The following is an 18306-nucleotide window of genomic DNA, read 5'->3' as shown; positions in this document are numbered from 1 at the left end:
TTTTGAAAAGAGAAAAGGTTCGTACTTTTGAATAGTTAAATCGTTCGAATCTGCAACGAGTGGCCTCGAAGCGCAGCAATTTATTGACGCAATCTTTTTCCAATAAAACAATTTAAATTTCTGCTTAATAGTCCCTGTACATTGCTTTTTCAATGCAATAAAAATCTCCTCAAGATTGGAAATTCAATAAAGAATACACCATAAAGTACCGCTTATTGACACGTATTTGTATAGCAGTGGGATGTATTAATTAAACGTAAAACCTCTGGTATAAATTGCGCACACTGGCGCAATATGAATAGCACTGCAACTGATTCATATGACAGGCTTACTGCAACGTTTTGTCACGTCAAAACATGGGATATCACTCGTAAATAACAGCTTATACAATCCACAACTCTATCGCGTTCTGCGTTGCACGTCAAATTCACGATTTTGTTTCTTTATTGCTTTTGTTGAAATTGGAAGTTTTACGTTAAAAACTTAAACTTTAATTTAAAATCTCGGATACAAATTACAGCCGAGTATTGTCAAATTTCGGAAGGAATTGACATCGGATTTCTATAGTGTACACCAAATTTCAAGTCGATCGGACAATTTGAGGTTTTTTTTATAAAACTAAGTGAAGGGACGAACACATCATGCACTTGGTGACAGCGACACGCCTATCCATGACAGTTGCATTGCTACTTCGAGCTTTAAATTGCAAAGATTTTAAGAGCACTGGTTGCCACTGCGCCCGTCACCCTGAGACAAGTTGACAAGTTCCATGTGCCTGTAATTCCATCAGCACCCTTAACCCTTTCAAACAGGAACGCAGTAATGCTCGCGTAACTGTTTGTAAGTAAATATTGGTGTCTACGCTAATGGCATAGAGCTGATAATCTTTAAGCTGAACAGATGTTCATCACACTTAGTTAACAATCTTGCCGATGGAGTTAAGATAAGTTAGCCTTCAAGTAAAAAAAAGCGCCTTCAAGTAAAAAAAAGGCAACTTTCAACTTCAGTCCTTCCCTTTGGGAGCTATCTACCCACACACAGATCCCATTTTTTGGGGTTGAAAATATAGATTTTGAGGCTTTTCTGGTTATTCACTAAATGATTATCACTAATTATGGGTTTCTTACCACTATATGACTTCTTTTTATTTTCCTGATATTTCGGATCGTTTACACGCTCCATGGTCGCGGGTAGATTGGCCAGTGGCAGATGACAGCTTTGAGAACAGACATATGTGTATGTAGAATAACCCGTGTTGATGACGGTTACACGCTCCATGGTCACAAGTTAACTGGCCAGTGGCAGATGACAGGTTTAAGAACAGCACATATATCGACAGTGAACTGGCAGTTGGTACTATCTCAATTTTGACAACTTAACAGGTGAATGAAAAAATTTTTTGTGTCATTTATATAGCATCTCGTTTATTAAATAAAAATACGTAGTTTTTAGACATATTTATTACACATGTATATATGTACACTACATATTTTAATTTAATAAACCAGATGGTATTATAATCATATTTTCTTCATCCTGTAAAGTTGTCAAAATTGAGATAGTACCGGTTGCCAGTTCACAGTCGATATGTAGAATGACCTGTGTTGATGACGGTTACACGGTCCATGGTCACAAGTTGACTGGCCAGTGGCAGATGACAGCTTTAAGAAACAAACATATATGTATGTAGGATGATCCTTGTTGATGACGGTTTCACGTTCCATGGTCACAAGTTGACTGGCCAGTGACAGATAACAGCCTTAAGTCGTCAAAATGACGTGAACATTGTAAAATCAGCGTGGCACATGTTTTTCAGGTATTGAAAAAACACTAGAACATTGTTTAAATCTGCCTTTGTAGTCATTTTCAATTTTTTTCATACTTTAATTTATTCTAGTAGGCACTATTACGAAATATAATCAAGTTAAAGAATGTTTATAAAATAACAAGCGCTCTTAATATAAATCTAATATGAATAGGTTGTAGACAAGAACGTAATTCATTTCAACTGTACGGAAATAATGTAAATAATAAAACAACAAAGAAGCCAATATAACATTAAAACAAAAGACATTTTCACCACGCCGATTTTACGCCAGTCAAATTCATAAGCAAAATGACCTCCAACACCCGTCACGCAGTCTACAACGGAACTCCGATTGTAAAAACTGATAGATGAATCTCGAAAAGAAAAAAAATGTATTGGTAAGAATACCGTTTGAAAAGGTTTTGGGGTAATTAAAACCCTGTAGAACCCGATATAATTAAACAGTGGCACTGTGAAATTTTCCTACTTAAAATAAGGGTCCTTTTCCGGAATGGAATTTACAACTTCGTCCATAAATAAAAATGTTTATTACTTCTTATTTGTGGGCAACAAGAAATGTTCTTTTTACGAGGAATTCAATAAAAAGTTTGCTGTTAACAAAATAGTCATCGGTTTGATTTTGTTTTTTACACGCCAATTAACTTTTAAACGCGAGCAGAAGAGTAGATTTTGTTTTCGATCATTCTGTAAACAACCGTTTGGTATTTTTTGGGTTCATTTAAGTCTGTCTGTTTTTAACCGACTTCAAAAAAGGAGAAGATTCTCAATTCGTCTGTATGTCCTTTTATTTATTTTTTTCTGTATGTATGTTACGCGATAACTCCGCCATTTGTGAATCAATTTTGATGATTCTTTTTTGTTGGAAAGAAGGTACCTTCTCTAATTCGGTTGCCTTCGACGGGCTGACTAAAACATCTACCTTAAATTATCTTTCCACGCTTCCAACTGCCGACCATCCTCCGTTTTCTTTAAAAGAGTTTACTGATTGTGATGTTAAGAAGGGCATACAATCTATTTCGTCCAATGATGTTGGCAGTCACCATATTGGTCGTAAAATGTTTTTATTCATATTTGATGAGATTTTACCTGTGATCCGGTATATTCTTAATTTTTCTATCAGCAGCGGGGAATTTCCTTCCCTTTGGAAGGAAGCTCTCATTACTCCTCTTCCCAAAAAAGCCAACCCATCTAACTTTTCTGATTTCCGACCTATTTCTATACTTCCCTTTCTATCAAAGCTGCTAGAGCGACTAGTTCATAACCAAAATACTCCTTTTCTCATACGTAACAACCTTCTTAACCCTTTTCAATCCGGCTTCCGACCAGGACACTGCACTGTGACTGCTCTTGTTAGGATCACTGATGACATTAGGTATAGTATGTCGCAACAGCAACTCACTGTAATGTCATTGCTTGATTTCAGCAATGCTTTCAACAACGTTGATTTTGACATTTTTATTGCACTTTTACGCACTCTTAACATATCTCCAACGGTAATCTCTTGGTTTCATAGTTACCTGCATGAGCGTCGGCAGTGTGTTCGCATTGATGAGAGGTTCTCTTCTTGGTGTGACATTAGTGCTGGCGTTCCACAGGGCGGCGTTTTATCTCCTCTTCTCTTCTCGATCTTTATTAATTCAATTTCCCGCAGTCTTACCTCATCCTACCACCTGTATGCAGATGATATACAAATCAATAATGATCTCCGTCATATTTCGACGTGGAGTAAACAATTTGGTCTTAAGCTAAACGCAACGAAAACGCAAATGATTGTTATTGGCAGCTCCAGAATGGTATCCAAGATAGATTGGTTTCGCTTGCCGCAGGTTATTATAGACGACACCTACATTAAAATTAGTGACAATGTAAAAAATCTGGGTATAATCATTGATAGGCAGCTATCTTGGGCACCTCAATTAGTTGAGACCAGCCGCAAATTGTTTGCGTCTGCCGCATCTCTCAGACGGTTACCTAATTTCTTACCTATTGCCACGAAAACTGCGCTTGCCCAAACTCTTCTTGCAATTCTTGATTATGCTGATGCCTGCTATCTGGATTTAACCGAAGAACAGCTCAACTAGCTCGAACGTCTACAAAACTTTTGCATCCGTTTCATTTGTGGTCTGAGGAAATGTGATCATGTTTCCATTTATCGTAAGGAGCTGAAGTGGTTACCCATTAGACTTCGCCGGAATGCTCATATTCTTAATCTTCTTTATGGCATCTTGTTAATTCCTCACACACCACCTTACCTTAAGGAGCGATTTGAATTCGCCCATCAATCCAACCCCCGACTTCTGCGCTCTTCTTCAACTCTCCAACTTAAGATGCCATTGCATACCTCCCAGTATTACGACAAGTCCTTTACTGTTCAGGCTATTCGTTTGTGGAACGCTTTACCTTTGTTTATTCAACAAGCGAAATCATTGAATATATTCAAAAATATGGTAAAAGTACACTACCCTAATTTAGTGTGACTTAGACTGCTTAGGTATTTTTATGTTTTGAAATTACGTTTTAGAAATTTTATATTTATAGGTATAAGAATATATAGTAGTTTACTATATTCATATACATATATGTATTGGTTTTATTACTTATTTATAAATATATGTTTATTTGCATTTATTTATTAATTTTTATCTATTGATTAGTAATTCCTCATACACTGCCGTCTTTTTCTTGTGAATTATATAATTACTTCCATCCAAAGGTTGTCTGGCAGAAATCGCTTAAAGCGATAAGACCGCCCATTGTACCACCGCTTATTTTTAATTTAATTGTATTGTGTTTGTTTCCTTTTTTGGTGTACAATAAAGAATTTTTGTATTGTATTGTACCTCAAATGTGGTCCCATTTAAATTTCAAGAAAATATTCCACCTCTAATGTTAGCAAACTAGGGGATGAATGACTTTTGAGGTCGGTTTTTTTAACCGGAAGTTAGGTTAGGTTAGTCGTAATGTACATAACATCACGATTTTACAATACTAATTTTTGACCCTATACTACTTATTTTTTTTAGTTTAAATCAAATAACTTAAATTGTTTTAATAACAAAATAACCGAAACGGTTTTTTTTCTTTTATTCATCCCAGACCGTTAAGTTTGCAAATAGCTTCAGTTTAAGTACCCAGTTGTAGTTACATTAGTTACGTAAGAAGTCGTTAATTATTGGACCACTTAACTGCTGTTGACAAATGTTGCTAGTATTTACCACTTTACTGAGAACTAGTGCGTAATTAGTTTTTAGGTTAGTATGTTAAATAATTAATCCGAAACCTTTCAACATAGTAATTTCTATAATAAATTAACAATTATTCGTGTACGACCTTAAATTTTTTTTAAATTTCTTTTGTTAAAATTGATGGAACTGCTGATGTGAGTTTGTGTTAAGTGGTTACGGATTAATTAAAAATAACTTGTACAATTAAACAATGACACCGTAAACATTTCTATTTAATGTTAGGGGACTCGAGATTGCATAGGATTTGAAGGGGTGAAGTCAACGCGAGACGCGAGGGGCCGCCTACCCACCCTTGCCTGGTTATAGATCGACCAACTGATCTGTGTTACGGCTTTAGTTTGTGTAAGTCATAAATAGGATTCGAAAAAGACAGTATTTTTGTCTAAACTTGTAGTAATGCACAAAGCGTGAATAATCCATGTGAAATTTCGGAATCATTAAAAACGAAAAAGCAAAACAAAATTGTTATATTCTTACTTACAACTATAAAAATTATCATCTAGAACATAATTCTATATATTCCTTTATTCCAGATAAAGGTTTTATCCTTTCTGTGTGTGACGATGCGAGCTCTTTCGTCGTCATCCCACCTTTTTATAACAATTTTCTCTGGTTCTTGGCCACTTACATTTAAAATTTTGAATCATTCTCTAATTCTTTTTCTTCGTCATTCTTACTTTGCTTCGTTCCGTCGTCACCCCTATCAAAAGTCGCGAAGAGAAAAGACGTGTTCTCCAATCATGTAAACATAACTGCTCCTAATGCAGCAATATATACATATATGCTAATAATACAGGCCCTTTTGGACGTTTCTTCTTTTCCTTCGCCTTTTCCGTTTGTACCTTCTGCAATAAAATTCATGGGGACTGAACTTTGAAGTTTAGGCACACCCCGGGCACTTCATACAACGGTCGAAAGTTATTTACCTACTACTACTACTACTACATACAGCAAGGCGCTATCTGCACCCTCGCAAATGTGTGCGTGAAGTGGCAGTGATGGGTACATCACTTTATCGTACGTGGTCAGAGCGGCAACATAGCGAAAATTCTAACGCGAATCCGTTATTTATAATTCTATTAATAGAATCCTAATAATTACACATTAGGTATTTTTGTCAATATAGTACTATATTTTTCATTAATTTACTAACAAGAATAGTTCTGAAGGTTTATTTTGAAAAAGTATTTAAAAGCGCCTAAAACGCCGTACAAGCCACAACTCACGACCTATAATGGATAATAACGTACAATAATGTTTTAAATTGACATACAAGCTTCGTAATTAATAAATGAAAACTATATTCAAATATCAAAGCCGCCTTAGAGCGAAAACGGTTTGCCGACAGCCTTGTTGTCGTTCAGTCAATGTGACCGTCAATCGCCGGTGCGTGGTGCAGTATCTAATTCTAGAGAGGGGAGGGTGTCCATTCTCGTTACTTTATTGTTCTCTGGTTTAGGTATGCTGCCTATTCTGATCTCTGATCATAAACAAAAGTGCCGTGTTAAGTGGTTTCGGGTTACTCCGTAGACAAGTACTTTAAGAGAACGAAACACCTGGACCACTTATTGTTGAGCTCAAGGACGACTAAAGTTCTTTTTCTTATTAGCCGAGCCGTAGGTCCTATTCGCGTGTTTCGAGAAACGGCCGTCGACCCTCCGCCCACATTACTACGACTTACATACGGAAAAGTTCTGAAACCTTTTCTTTCATTCACAATTTCATTGTTACCGAATGACTTCTTATAATAGAACCTTTATATAATTGGTTACCACTTTATTCACGTGTGTTCCTTTGACGATTCTTTTGGGGATCCATTTGAGTGTGTGTCATCAGAGTGGAAGTCTTCTAGTCCTAAAGCAGCTTTATTTGAAAGCAAAGATTGTAGCTTGCCATGCCTTTATAATAATGCACACAAGACGAGAAAAAATGGCGGGTTTTTGCGGTTACAGTTTTTATGGAATTAATTTTTAATTTAAATATATTTCGTTTTGAGTCTCTAATTATTTGTTACCTTTTCAAGCTAATGGTTCTATACATAGTCTATACGGTAGCTATGGTAATTCTCGAGACTGCGCAAGAATTCCTCGGAAGACGCGCGACTTGTATCATTTGATTGACATAAAGTTAATTATACTAAAGTTACAAAATCCGTTTCGCAGCAATTAAATTGAGTCTTAAGGTGGTAAGGCGTCACTTTTACTGATAGTATGTTGCCTCCTATAGTCTCCAACCAATCATGACTAATGAGGTGTAGATAGATTCGTATTACCAACCGTCTCCATTTTCCATGAAATGAGTATATAGACATACATGATACAGTTTTTTCTAGACACTTACTGAAAAGGTTGTGGTTTCCGCAGCGGTGAAGCGATATTTTTCCGCCCTAGTTCGGTAAAGTGTTTTTTATAAATTTCATCAAACCTAATTTAAAAGTTTACCAGGAAGGTGTTTCTTTACACTTGGAATAAATTATGAATACTTCAATTATGTAGTAATAACGAAAAGTTTACAATGAATTTGCTAAATTCCTATTAATTATTATAAATTAGATTTATTAAGACAGATGCTAAGGGTTTTGGCACGTTATTTGTTGAAAACAAAATCTTAGGTTCAATGTGTTCGTCTTATTTCCTTTTAATTTTATTTCCAGTCTCGGCGGCAACTTAAATTTAATTTTATGATTCCAGAACTCCTCCATCGAACGACATTATTATAGTGTCAAGAAATTTTTAAATAACCTTTTAGAGTGGACACTCAGCTCGACTTAAGATTTTTTCCGTACTCAATCGGTTCTAACCAAACGAAAGCCTTTTCAAAATGTAACCGTTTACTATACGTGTTCTATTTAGATTACTTGATATATAAAATATCATTGGTATGTGTAAAGTATCTGTTGCATAAGCGTTTTTTTTTTTAATATTTCGACGTAAGATTGTGTTTTATTTTCTATCGTGAAAATTTTTAGGAACCATGTTTTCACACCGTATAATAATCAGAGTATATCCTCAATTTAACTATGTATTTTTTCCAAAGTGATTGTGATTCTACACTTTCACTGTAATTAACAACCAAAGCCATTTGAGGTTCTATCGGCTCTTAATGCGTCACCGTGCCTTAATTCGTAGCCCTGTGCGTTAATTCGTAGGCCTGTGCGTTAAGTTTTAGGCCTATGTGTTACATCGTAGGCCTGTATACCGACGTGCGTGTGTAAATCTCGTCGCAGTCTTTAAATAACAGTAGTAAAATATATTATGAAAATGCATGCGTCTACATCTTCAATCCAAAAAAATTTTTGTGTCTACCGCGACGTCGGTACCTGTCTGTTTCTGACTATAGTGATATTCAACTGGCGTATTAACTATTCCAAACATTGATTTGCTTCTATAGTAGTAGTAGTACTAATTTGACCAGACAATTTTGTCAATTTTCGTAGCTTTTTTAACAATATGTAAATGAATATTTGAAAAGTAATATGTGCTAGTTTTAAAGCTACGTTTAGTCAAGGCCATCTGTCGGCTACAACTAAATATCCCTCAAAATAGAACGACGTCGGTCACTTTAAAAAGCTGTTAGTTTCATTTGTTCGTCTTATCTTTAATTTGCTTTTAAGAATACGTGTGCAAGTATTTGCTAGTAAGGTACTATCGCTCCAAAAAGTGCTTACCACCATTAGGGATACAATCGCTTGCAGGTATACATTGGATGATTTCACAAGTTCACCCACGTTTATTTGGCGCTAACATCAAGTTACATATGTCAAGTACATCTTGACATATGTAACTTGATAATTTCAGATTTTTTGTCTTGTATTATCGAACTATTTGCGTTCGCATATTAAGGACACAATGACAAATAAAAAATGTATTTTTTTAAATTTACATGACAACGATGTTTTTGCGTCTATATAAGTTAGGTAATTTATGCTATATAATTGACTTAATTACTACTGAAATAATTTAAAGAAAGTAGCTTTTGCAGAATCAAGCAGCTACTCTTCTTGTGAAAAAGTTCGTCCAGAGAAGTGCAGTGCATCTCAGAATCACAAAGATCTATGGGGACTGCCGGATTACGTGTGCAGCGTCCGTCACCCGGCGCATGGATTACATGGATATGAAGCTGTTTCTGACCGGCTTAATGCTATTTTTTGTCAATGAGTTTGGTGACTCCTTTAAGGGTTATTTTTGAATGCACGCAATGGCGTTAAAGGGCTATCACATTACTAACAAAAGGGACCAACAAAATAAGGGACTGGGGACAAGCTACAATCTCCGCTTGCAAACCTGTTTTAGGACTGGGAAGGCTTTAACTTTGCTCATAGTACAGCAAGAGCAAACGCACATAATTCTTTAAAAAAAATGTGTACCGCAGTTCTCGGCGATAACACAAAGTATTTCCTTTCTAACGGGTGGTCCCTTGTTTCCTCGTATTGTTTGTCGGTGACATTAAAGGAGGCTTGTTCTTGGTAAGTATGCCGATGAATGGTCTCTATTAGCAATACACGATTTTATGTTTCGCTTTGTAAGTGAACTGTTTAACTAGCTTTACAGTCGCTCTCTGTGAACACAGCTTTAGTTTTTGTATTTAATGTCACAAACAATAGAAAACGTCGATTAAATAATTTAGTTACTTGTCACCATCGGTTATGTTTTTCTATAGTATTGATGAAGAGGAAAACAGAAAGATAAATCTTTAAAATTAACTTAATTCTTATTAATTTGCGGCGTAAACGCGACACGGCAAACAAATTTATTAAAAGAAAGTTTAATGGTGACGTTTCGGTTCAATGGAAAAATGTAAGGCACAAAGTAAAAGACTCAGAGATAAGTAAAATTAAAAAAGGTGGGTTGCCAACATTTTTTAGTTGAAAAAATACTATTGAATATTTATTTTTATGTGCATAGCATTATTTCCACCCATACCTGCCAAAAAACGGTTCTGTGTAATATACAAAAAAAAATTGATTTTTTTAAATTTGTTTAAAGCAATTTTTTATTATTTGTTTTCTCTCTTACTTGAGCGATACTTCTTTTTAATAATACCTCAGAAATGTTTTTGGCTGTAATTAATGATTCCTTGTGATAGATGATAACTTATGTTAATCAATTCCAGTTTTTTTCTATGATACCAAGTGAAAGGACGTAACAGTCGCAACATAACAGTTGTAGCGCCGCTCACACCTGTAAATCTCGAAGATCTGAGGGCCACTGTGCTCGTCACCCTGAGACATAAGTTGACAAGTCCCATGTGCCTGTAATTTCACCAGCACCCTTACCTTTCAAAACCGCAACACAGCAATGCTGACATTACTGCTTGGCGGTAGAAATAGGTACGGTGGCAGTACTTCCCTGGACGAACTCTTTCACAAGGAGCTCTACCGCTGCTGAACTTTATTCACGATAAAGTTTCGCTTGAAAGTATTCAGCAATACTGCGTATATTGTGTAAAGGCAGCGATGTAATGCGATTTGTTAAAAGTGGATGACTTAGTCTAAGGTTGATCGCACACGGCACAGTAACAACAGCGGCACCGCCGCCGTGGCGCCGCGGTTGTAGTTTTCTGTGCATTTGTTTACACACTTCCATACGCGCGCCGCGGCGGCGGCATTACTTGTAAACGCCATGGCGGCGGCGGCAGCAAGCGCTGCCGTAATTATCTACTAATGTACGGTTTCAGTTGATCACGCCGCATGAGTTGCAGTCGCGCCGTTGGCTAGCGGCTCCGCGTCATCAAAAACGCGGCCACCGCTGCGCCATGTGTAATCAGCCTGATAATATATTTTGTACTTTTAAAGTTCTACTAGCGTGTGACATGGCAAATAAAGCTTAACATTTCCTAAGTTGACAAATCCAATGCGCCTGTAACTTCACCCTAACCCTTCAAAACCGAATCGTGGTAATGTTTACTGCTTGGCGGCAGAAATAAGGTGGCAGTACTGCCCTGGGCGAACTCTTTCACAAGGAGCTGTATTGGCTACTATTTACCATTACCATTGAACGAAAAGGGTAAATAGATCCGCACACGTATTAAAACCGGTTGCAATCGCATTTTGAGAATCCTAAGTAATAAATAATACCGCTTTTCTTGTTTTTGTAAGACGTATTCATTGATGGCTTGGCGCGGCTAGACAAGAATTAATTACGTTAATAAATCCGCCGCCAGCACCTCAGTGCGCAGCGAAAGTTGAAATTGTGTATTTCATTTTGCAATATTGTACTCATTCTTTAAGTTTTCGTACGATCGTGACTCGATACGAGGGTCTTTTTGGTAGTCGTATCGTGACTTAAGCACGAATGATCGTAAATTGCAATTTTGACACAAAAGTGTTCTTTATACATAGTTCGATCTCAGATTTCGGTGTCTATAACTCGTGTTCGTTAGTTACATCCATTGTTGTTGTTGCACAGGATGGCATGTAAAACTAGTTTAAAGTAGTCGTCAGATGATCAAATCAATTAATGATGTGTGAAAATATTTTTATCCGATCTAAATCTTCTATATTTGTTTACGTTTTTTTTTTCAAACAAACCGACCGACGTCACGCTTTACAAGTCCCATGGTCACGTCTGACTATAAAGTATTAGAAGTGTTGCTTTGTTTTTAAAAAACAAATATACGCGATTATACTTTTCTAATGTGTAGCAATCGGGGAAACGTCGGAAAATTTGTTTATTACTTATTGTACAATAAGAGCGTCGAAATATGAAATTCATTTGTAGTCGATATTACCCTTTAAAATGGTAATAACATTTGTAGATTTGTGTATTGACTTAAGCTACGAGATTAGAGTTAATTGTTCTGCATAATTTAGCTTATTGCTACCAGCATGACATGTTAGTGTCAGACTGTATATATATTACAAATCGAGCTTTAGTGAAAGACGATCGGCTGAGTTAGGCTTTATAGAGCGCCATGTTTGTCGCCAATTTATCAGTTGTGTGACGGAAATGGCGCTCTATAAGTCTGAAGGTAGCCGATTATGATCGATATATGACCATCTTTTTATAAAATTCTTAGGTTCAAGTTACACAAATCAATTCATACATATTTATTTTTATCAAGAAATCTCGTTACATAAACGTGATTTAGTACCATCATACCTAGTATAAATAAACTCTCTAAAATGTCATAAACATCGTAACAATTGCACCGATCAGAAGAAGTAGAAAGCGATTATTTACTATAATTTTCCAATATGTCGTCCATTGTTTTATTGTTAAATTTCAACTGTTATGTTATTTATAACGCTATTTGTGGAATCTATTAAGACTATTCAATAGTTTATGTATTTAAATAGATTTGACGATACAAATGTTTGCCTTTATCTGTAAAACATTACGGTTTTCTGGAGTCAGGTGAAACTATATCACATGTGACTTACCAACTTTATATATCAGGGTGACGTGCGCTGTGGCACTCCAACTGTTAATTGCGTGTCATTTGTCACCAGTCTCATGACTTGTTCGTTCAGTTACTTGATGTCATAACAAAATCAGATTGTACTTACGTGCCACTGGTGATCTGTGGTATGTTAGGAAAGTAAGTCTTTGTAGGTACGCAGCAAATGTTGCAATGTATGACTTTTTTTTAAGTCTATGGTAGTAGCGTTATTTGAAACCTTCGCCATGGTACCTACATATTGGTGGCTTACTAGAATAGCGATCTATCTCACAGACACCGAATTGGTCAAGAAGATGGTTTGTAAAAAAGCCTGTTTTTGTTGTATTTGTTAGCCTGTTGTATTTGGCACGCATATGACATGACACATGACGGGGCGAACGAATCGTGGGCCTGGTGGTAAGCGCTGAAAGGCACTGTTATTGCATTCGAAACTAAGTATATGGCTGTAATTTTACCAACACCCTTAACTCTTCAAAACCGGAACACAGTAATGAAAGGATTACTACTCGGCGTCATATATAGGCAAAGTGGCAATACTTTCCTGTACGAACTCATTTACAAAGAGCTCTGTTCTCTCTGGAGTAGCGACTGTCTCATAAACACTTAATCGTCAGTATCCGTCCAATTTGAATACAAATGCGTAACAATTAAAAAAATTAACAGCTATGGCTTGGGCCATTTTACTGAATCAATCACAACATGATTTCATTACTTAAAGAAGAAAATCGTGTGTTTGTTAAGCGCGAAGTCAGTAAAAAGAGAAATCGGTTGCATCCGATCCGCTAACACTACTCGGAGCTCTCCAGTCGCCAGGTGATCACAGTGCATGTCATTGTGTCAAAATATTGACCTACTTCAACAAAACTAGTACACGATAACAAAAAAAGCCGTCAAATTATTTATCAGTTTCGGACAACTCTATAATTGCCTATGGCAATAAATGTACCATACTGCTGCCTTTTTCAACATTGCAGAATAATAGGATTTTGTACTTAGCATACAGAGACGAACATAAATACCATTAATCCGTCTTCTAAAAACTCATCTTCTTTAATCATAACATTTTTTGACGTAAAAAATAAGTAAATTAATAATTATTTAAATACTTATACAGGGTGTCCCACGGCTATGCGATACGGAGGAAAATTAATATCAATATTGTAGTTATTGAAAGTAAGTAATATTGCATTAAATGATTTTCAAAAAATTGCTTGCTTCATTTTCTGACCCGACCAAATGGTCGATTGCCAGTAAATTAATTATTTTTTATTTTGTCTGAAAAAGTATAGACTATAAGCTAATATAGTATTCTGTATAAAAAAGTGATAAAACATATACTATTTAAGGTTATACAACTTGTATCTATCGGAGTACATACAGCACGATTGCAATAACAATTTTGACGTGATGCAGTATCATGTTATTACAAAACTTGTGTGTTCTAATCAAGTTTAAAGGTTATAATGTTTGCTAGCTATAGTCACGGAATTAGCATATGTGGTTAAAATTAATATCTGTATTGGTGAAAACATTTTTTAAGTTTGTTCGCCTACAATGCGACCTCTTTAAGGTCAACTAAGAAACATGTTAAGTAATGAATTTAATCATGTTGTGACAGATTCAATTAAAAATTCTCCTAACGAACAGGAAATGAAACTATTTTTTAGTACCTAGGGACATGTAAACAGCCCGATCGGTGGTTTTGTTTAATATCCCCGATTTGGATCCAAATGAATGGTTTCATGTCCTACGTGTAACAACCGCGAAAACTCGAGTACTCGATTCACCTAACAAGTTAAAAATTGGGTGTCGTTTTTGTTTCACTCCAGATTCAAATTAAAAAAAATATCTCTATTTCATAGGTAAATAGTTTATATTTGTAATCATGGCATTGGTTAAACATTACTACTCATTCGGAAAGCATATCCTCCCAAGAAGAATGGATATGAAACTCTAAGGGTCGTATTCTAGAATTCTACTCAATGCTTAAGTCAGGACTTGAGTATGATTCAAAGCACTAGAAATCATACTCAAGTCCCTGCCATTAGGGTCGTATTTCCAGTGCTTGTGTTGCCAATGCAATCCTGACTTGAGCATTGAATAGAGTTCTAGAATACGACCCCAGGAGTTGCTATTCGGCCATTGAACGACAGTGGAACTTGTAGCGACGGTGAAGTGTCGCTTATCTACAATCGAAATACAGAATTTAATTATTACAATCCAATCTTAAGTATGGCCTTTTACTAAAGTCCTTTTTAATTCTTCAAGGGGACAACTTTCCTTAAGGAATACATTTTAATTTGGAGTGACCGACATTAATCTGGCTTTAGTAGAATCGTTTTCCTGTGATTATGAATAATGTGGAATACCTTTTGCTTGGAAAGCTTTTAACGCTAACGAAAACCATTTAATTTCGTCGGTATTTTCTGGTTACTGGATACCTTTGCATCTCTGTTAAGCTTTTGTATAAATCTTGAAATTTAATTCGCCTGAGACAATTTAGGAATGTTATCGAGTTCCCATCAACATGAACAACTTTTACACGGACCCGTCTCACAAACCGAAAAACAAAAGTATTTTCTATACAAAATTGTCATATCAAATCTGAATTTGAAGTACCTTTTTGAAATTTTTAAACGCATCTTTGTTTTTTTTATGACATCACATCCAGCCGCCAGCTTACAAAAAAAATGTAACATAACTCGCACGAGCACTCGCACACGATTAGTTACAAAAACCGCATGGACTTTCAAATAAGACTTCAGTGTCGGTGATTATCCCGACAGTACAGTGATTAAAATGGACGGAAACCAGAAACATAAATTTATTTTTCCGACTTCAAAACTTCCGTGACTTTTTGTTTTTTTTTACATTTTAATTTAAGTTTTTTATTTTGTATATAGAAAACGGTTTAGTAAAAGTTGTGCTTATTTTTATCATCGCTTAAAGTTTCTGTGGTGAAATTAAATTCACCCTATATATAGACTAAAGAGACATTTTGTAGCTATATGAACGTTGGCCGGGAGCTGACGATGAGTTAGTGAATGAGATGAACAAGTTTCACAATGTACAAAGGTAAAGGAAGTCAACAGGTAACAATGACTTACTAACAAAAAAGGGCCCCCAAAAACAAGTACTGTTCAATTTGAACTTTGTGATAAAGAGTGTGCAAACATGGTCTTTCATCGAAAATCAAGAATTCAAGATCAAGGTTTGCCAAAGAGCGATGGAAAGGATATTGGGTGTAAAGAGGGGATAGATATGCGAAGACACGCATAGCTACTGGGCTGGAGACGTCTGTCTGATACACGCAGACATAAGCACACACAACCTTGTTGATGTTGGATAATGGCCAGCGACGACGAGGCAGACCAAGGAAAAGACGGATAATTTGGACGCGTGTAGAAGGGACAGACTGGAATCAAACCAAGAGCTGTAGAAGAGAGGAGATATCAGTGCCCTACAATAATAGGTTAAATAACCAAACAGATAAAATAACAAATAAATATTAAAAGATTTAACGTCTTTCAATTTTCTTGCGATGTAGCTTCATGTAACTTTTCCTACACAATAGCTTCAGGGAACCTCTTTACTCTGAACTTGACCTCTTTGTAGAAAACAAAGAATTGCTTCAAAATATTTATTTACTTTCTGAATAAATCGACTGTTCCACCTTGGGTAAGAATCCTTGACTCGTGCGGCTCGTCATACCCAACATTACTTTTCCTTATTAAAATATATGTCATAATGTTGGAACAACGCAACTTGACTCATAAGTGCCATGACCTGTTAACTTGCATCAGTGTGACCTTTATTATATATTATACATCCCATGGCATGGTGTCTCTTTTAAGAGAGGGTATTTACATAGTATAATAAGTCAAGTAGTGTAGTAGCAGCAGAACTCCTTGTAAAAGTGTTCGTTCTGGGTAGTACTGCTACCTTACCTAATTTCAGCCGCCAAGCAGTAATGTCAACATTACTGCGTTCCGATTTTGAAGGGTGCTGGTGAAAATACAGGCACATGGGATTTGTCAACTTATATATCAGAGTGACGGGCGCAGTGGCAGTGCATGTCAGATCTTTGTGTTTTAAAACTCTGAGAGTCGTATTCTAGAACTCTACTCAAAGCTCAAGTCAGGATTTGAGCAGATTTGAGTATGATTTCAAGCACTGGAAATACGACCCTAATGGCAAGGACTTGAGTATGATTTTCAGTGCTCACTGCAATACTCAAGTCCTGACTTGAGTATTGAGTAGAGTTCTGGAATACGACTCTCAGTGGCACTGCAGCTGTTATGGCGTGTCGCTTACCATCAGGCGCACGACTTATTCGTCCCGTCACTTTATTATTATAAAAAAAATAGTGTGGTAACTTCATACAAACGTTGCAACGCGACTTGTTGTGTGCACGCTCGCGGACGCACACATTCCCATAACATTGCGGTGCACTCGCGTTGCATAACGTGGGTCTACACACGCGCCATTAACAATAGAATTGAAACGGTCGGTGTTTAAAAAATTACGTCAAATAGTAAACGTGTATATTGTTCTATTTGTATTATTAATTGGACGATAGTGATGCACCCGGTGCCAGAAACAAGACTTTAGTAGCAGTAGAGCTCCTTGTGAAAGAGTGCGTCCAGGGAAGTACTCTGCCTCCTTACCCTTTTCTTGCCGCCAGGCAGTAATATCAGCGTTACTGCGTTCCGGTTCAGAAGTGTAAGGGGTGCTGGTGAAATTACAGGCACATGGGACTTTTGAACTTATGTCTCAGGGTGTCGGGCGCAGTGGCAGTCGCTCAGTATCGTATAAAAAAAAAGATAACATGGTTTCTCCTACTAGTCTGTTAACGCTTTAAAATAGCTATAATAGATAGATAAAGGTAGATAGGTTACTCGTTTATTTGCTGAATCACAGTACATTACAAACAAGCTTATGACATAGGTACAATAGTAATCATAAAGAAAAAGACTGGTCTAGGTTTGCGGGTGTAATCTGAAGTGTTATATTGTTATATTGTATCAGGTGTAGACTTGAGTGTACTGTGTCAGCAAAAAGGGCCCGACTCAGCATTATGCCGCAGATCAGTCGAACTATGACGCTGATGATTCTGCCAGGTCCTAAAGTGAGCCGGTAAAGAAGTAACTCAGAATGGAGAATCAACACGGAGTTAGAAATTTAGAATGTTAGGTATGTAGTTATAATATTAATTGTTTAGTGAATAAGTTATTATATAAGCTATAAAACGTGGACAAGGTAACTGGAAAGAAAATAAAAAAAAGATGGAAGATGTAAATGTGTGAGTAAGTTGTGTGGTTGTATAATAATTGTAAATGAATGGTTGTTTTGCTTAAAGGTGTGTGTTTGTGTGTAGGTATGTAAAAAATAAGTGAAATGTATGTGTGGTTTATATATAACTATGAAACAGTATTTATGGCAAGGAAAATATTTTGTAGGCAGGTAGTGTAAAAGAGATTAAGGGTAATTTGTGAACTTTGATATTTGTATCAGACACGCGTCAAAATATTCTGTAGATATATAATAAGATATAATAAGAAGATCAAATACCTAATTTAAATGGATGGCGTTTAATACTGTACCCTGTGACGGGAATTAACAAAAGCACGGCCTAACCGTTTTGCATATATGATTACTTACGAACACCAATACCTATGCCTGTCAGCCGTCAGCCAGAAAAATGCAGATGTATGATTGTAATTGCCTGTTTTATACCAAACGTAGGCTATACGTGTCATAGCTGGCGGCAATGTTCTTCAATAGCATAATAAGAATAAGAATACTTTATTGCGTAAGCACCGAGACACACAT

General features: G+C 36.3%; 1 protein-coding gene across 1 annotated transcript in view; it reads left to right on the top strand.

Annotated features, from left to right (window-relative positions):
* Positions 1-17551: 17551 nt before the first annotated feature.
* The window catches only part of LOC113238078 (AF4/FMR2 family member 4-like), a 147653-nt gene continuing 146898 nt past the window's right edge, over positions 17552-18306 (top strand). The window contains exon 1 of the mRNA XM_026474803.1: positions 17552-17610. Coding sequence (XP_026330588.1) covers positions 17552-17610 — 59 coding nt within the window. The remainder of the gene's footprint in view (positions 17611-18306) is intronic.

This window comes from Hyposmocoma kahamanoa, unplaced genomic scaffold, assembly GCF_003589595.1.
Source record: "Hyposmocoma kahamanoa isolate Upper Pololo Valley unplaced genomic scaffold, ASM358959v1 103, whole genome shotgun sequence".
Taxonomy (NCBI): domain Eukaryota; kingdom Metazoa; phylum Arthropoda; class Insecta; order Lepidoptera; family Cosmopterigidae; genus Hyposmocoma; species Hyposmocoma kahamanoa.
The sequence above is the reverse complement of the archived record's forward strand: the minus strand, read 5'-3'. Positions and strand labels throughout refer to the sequence as shown.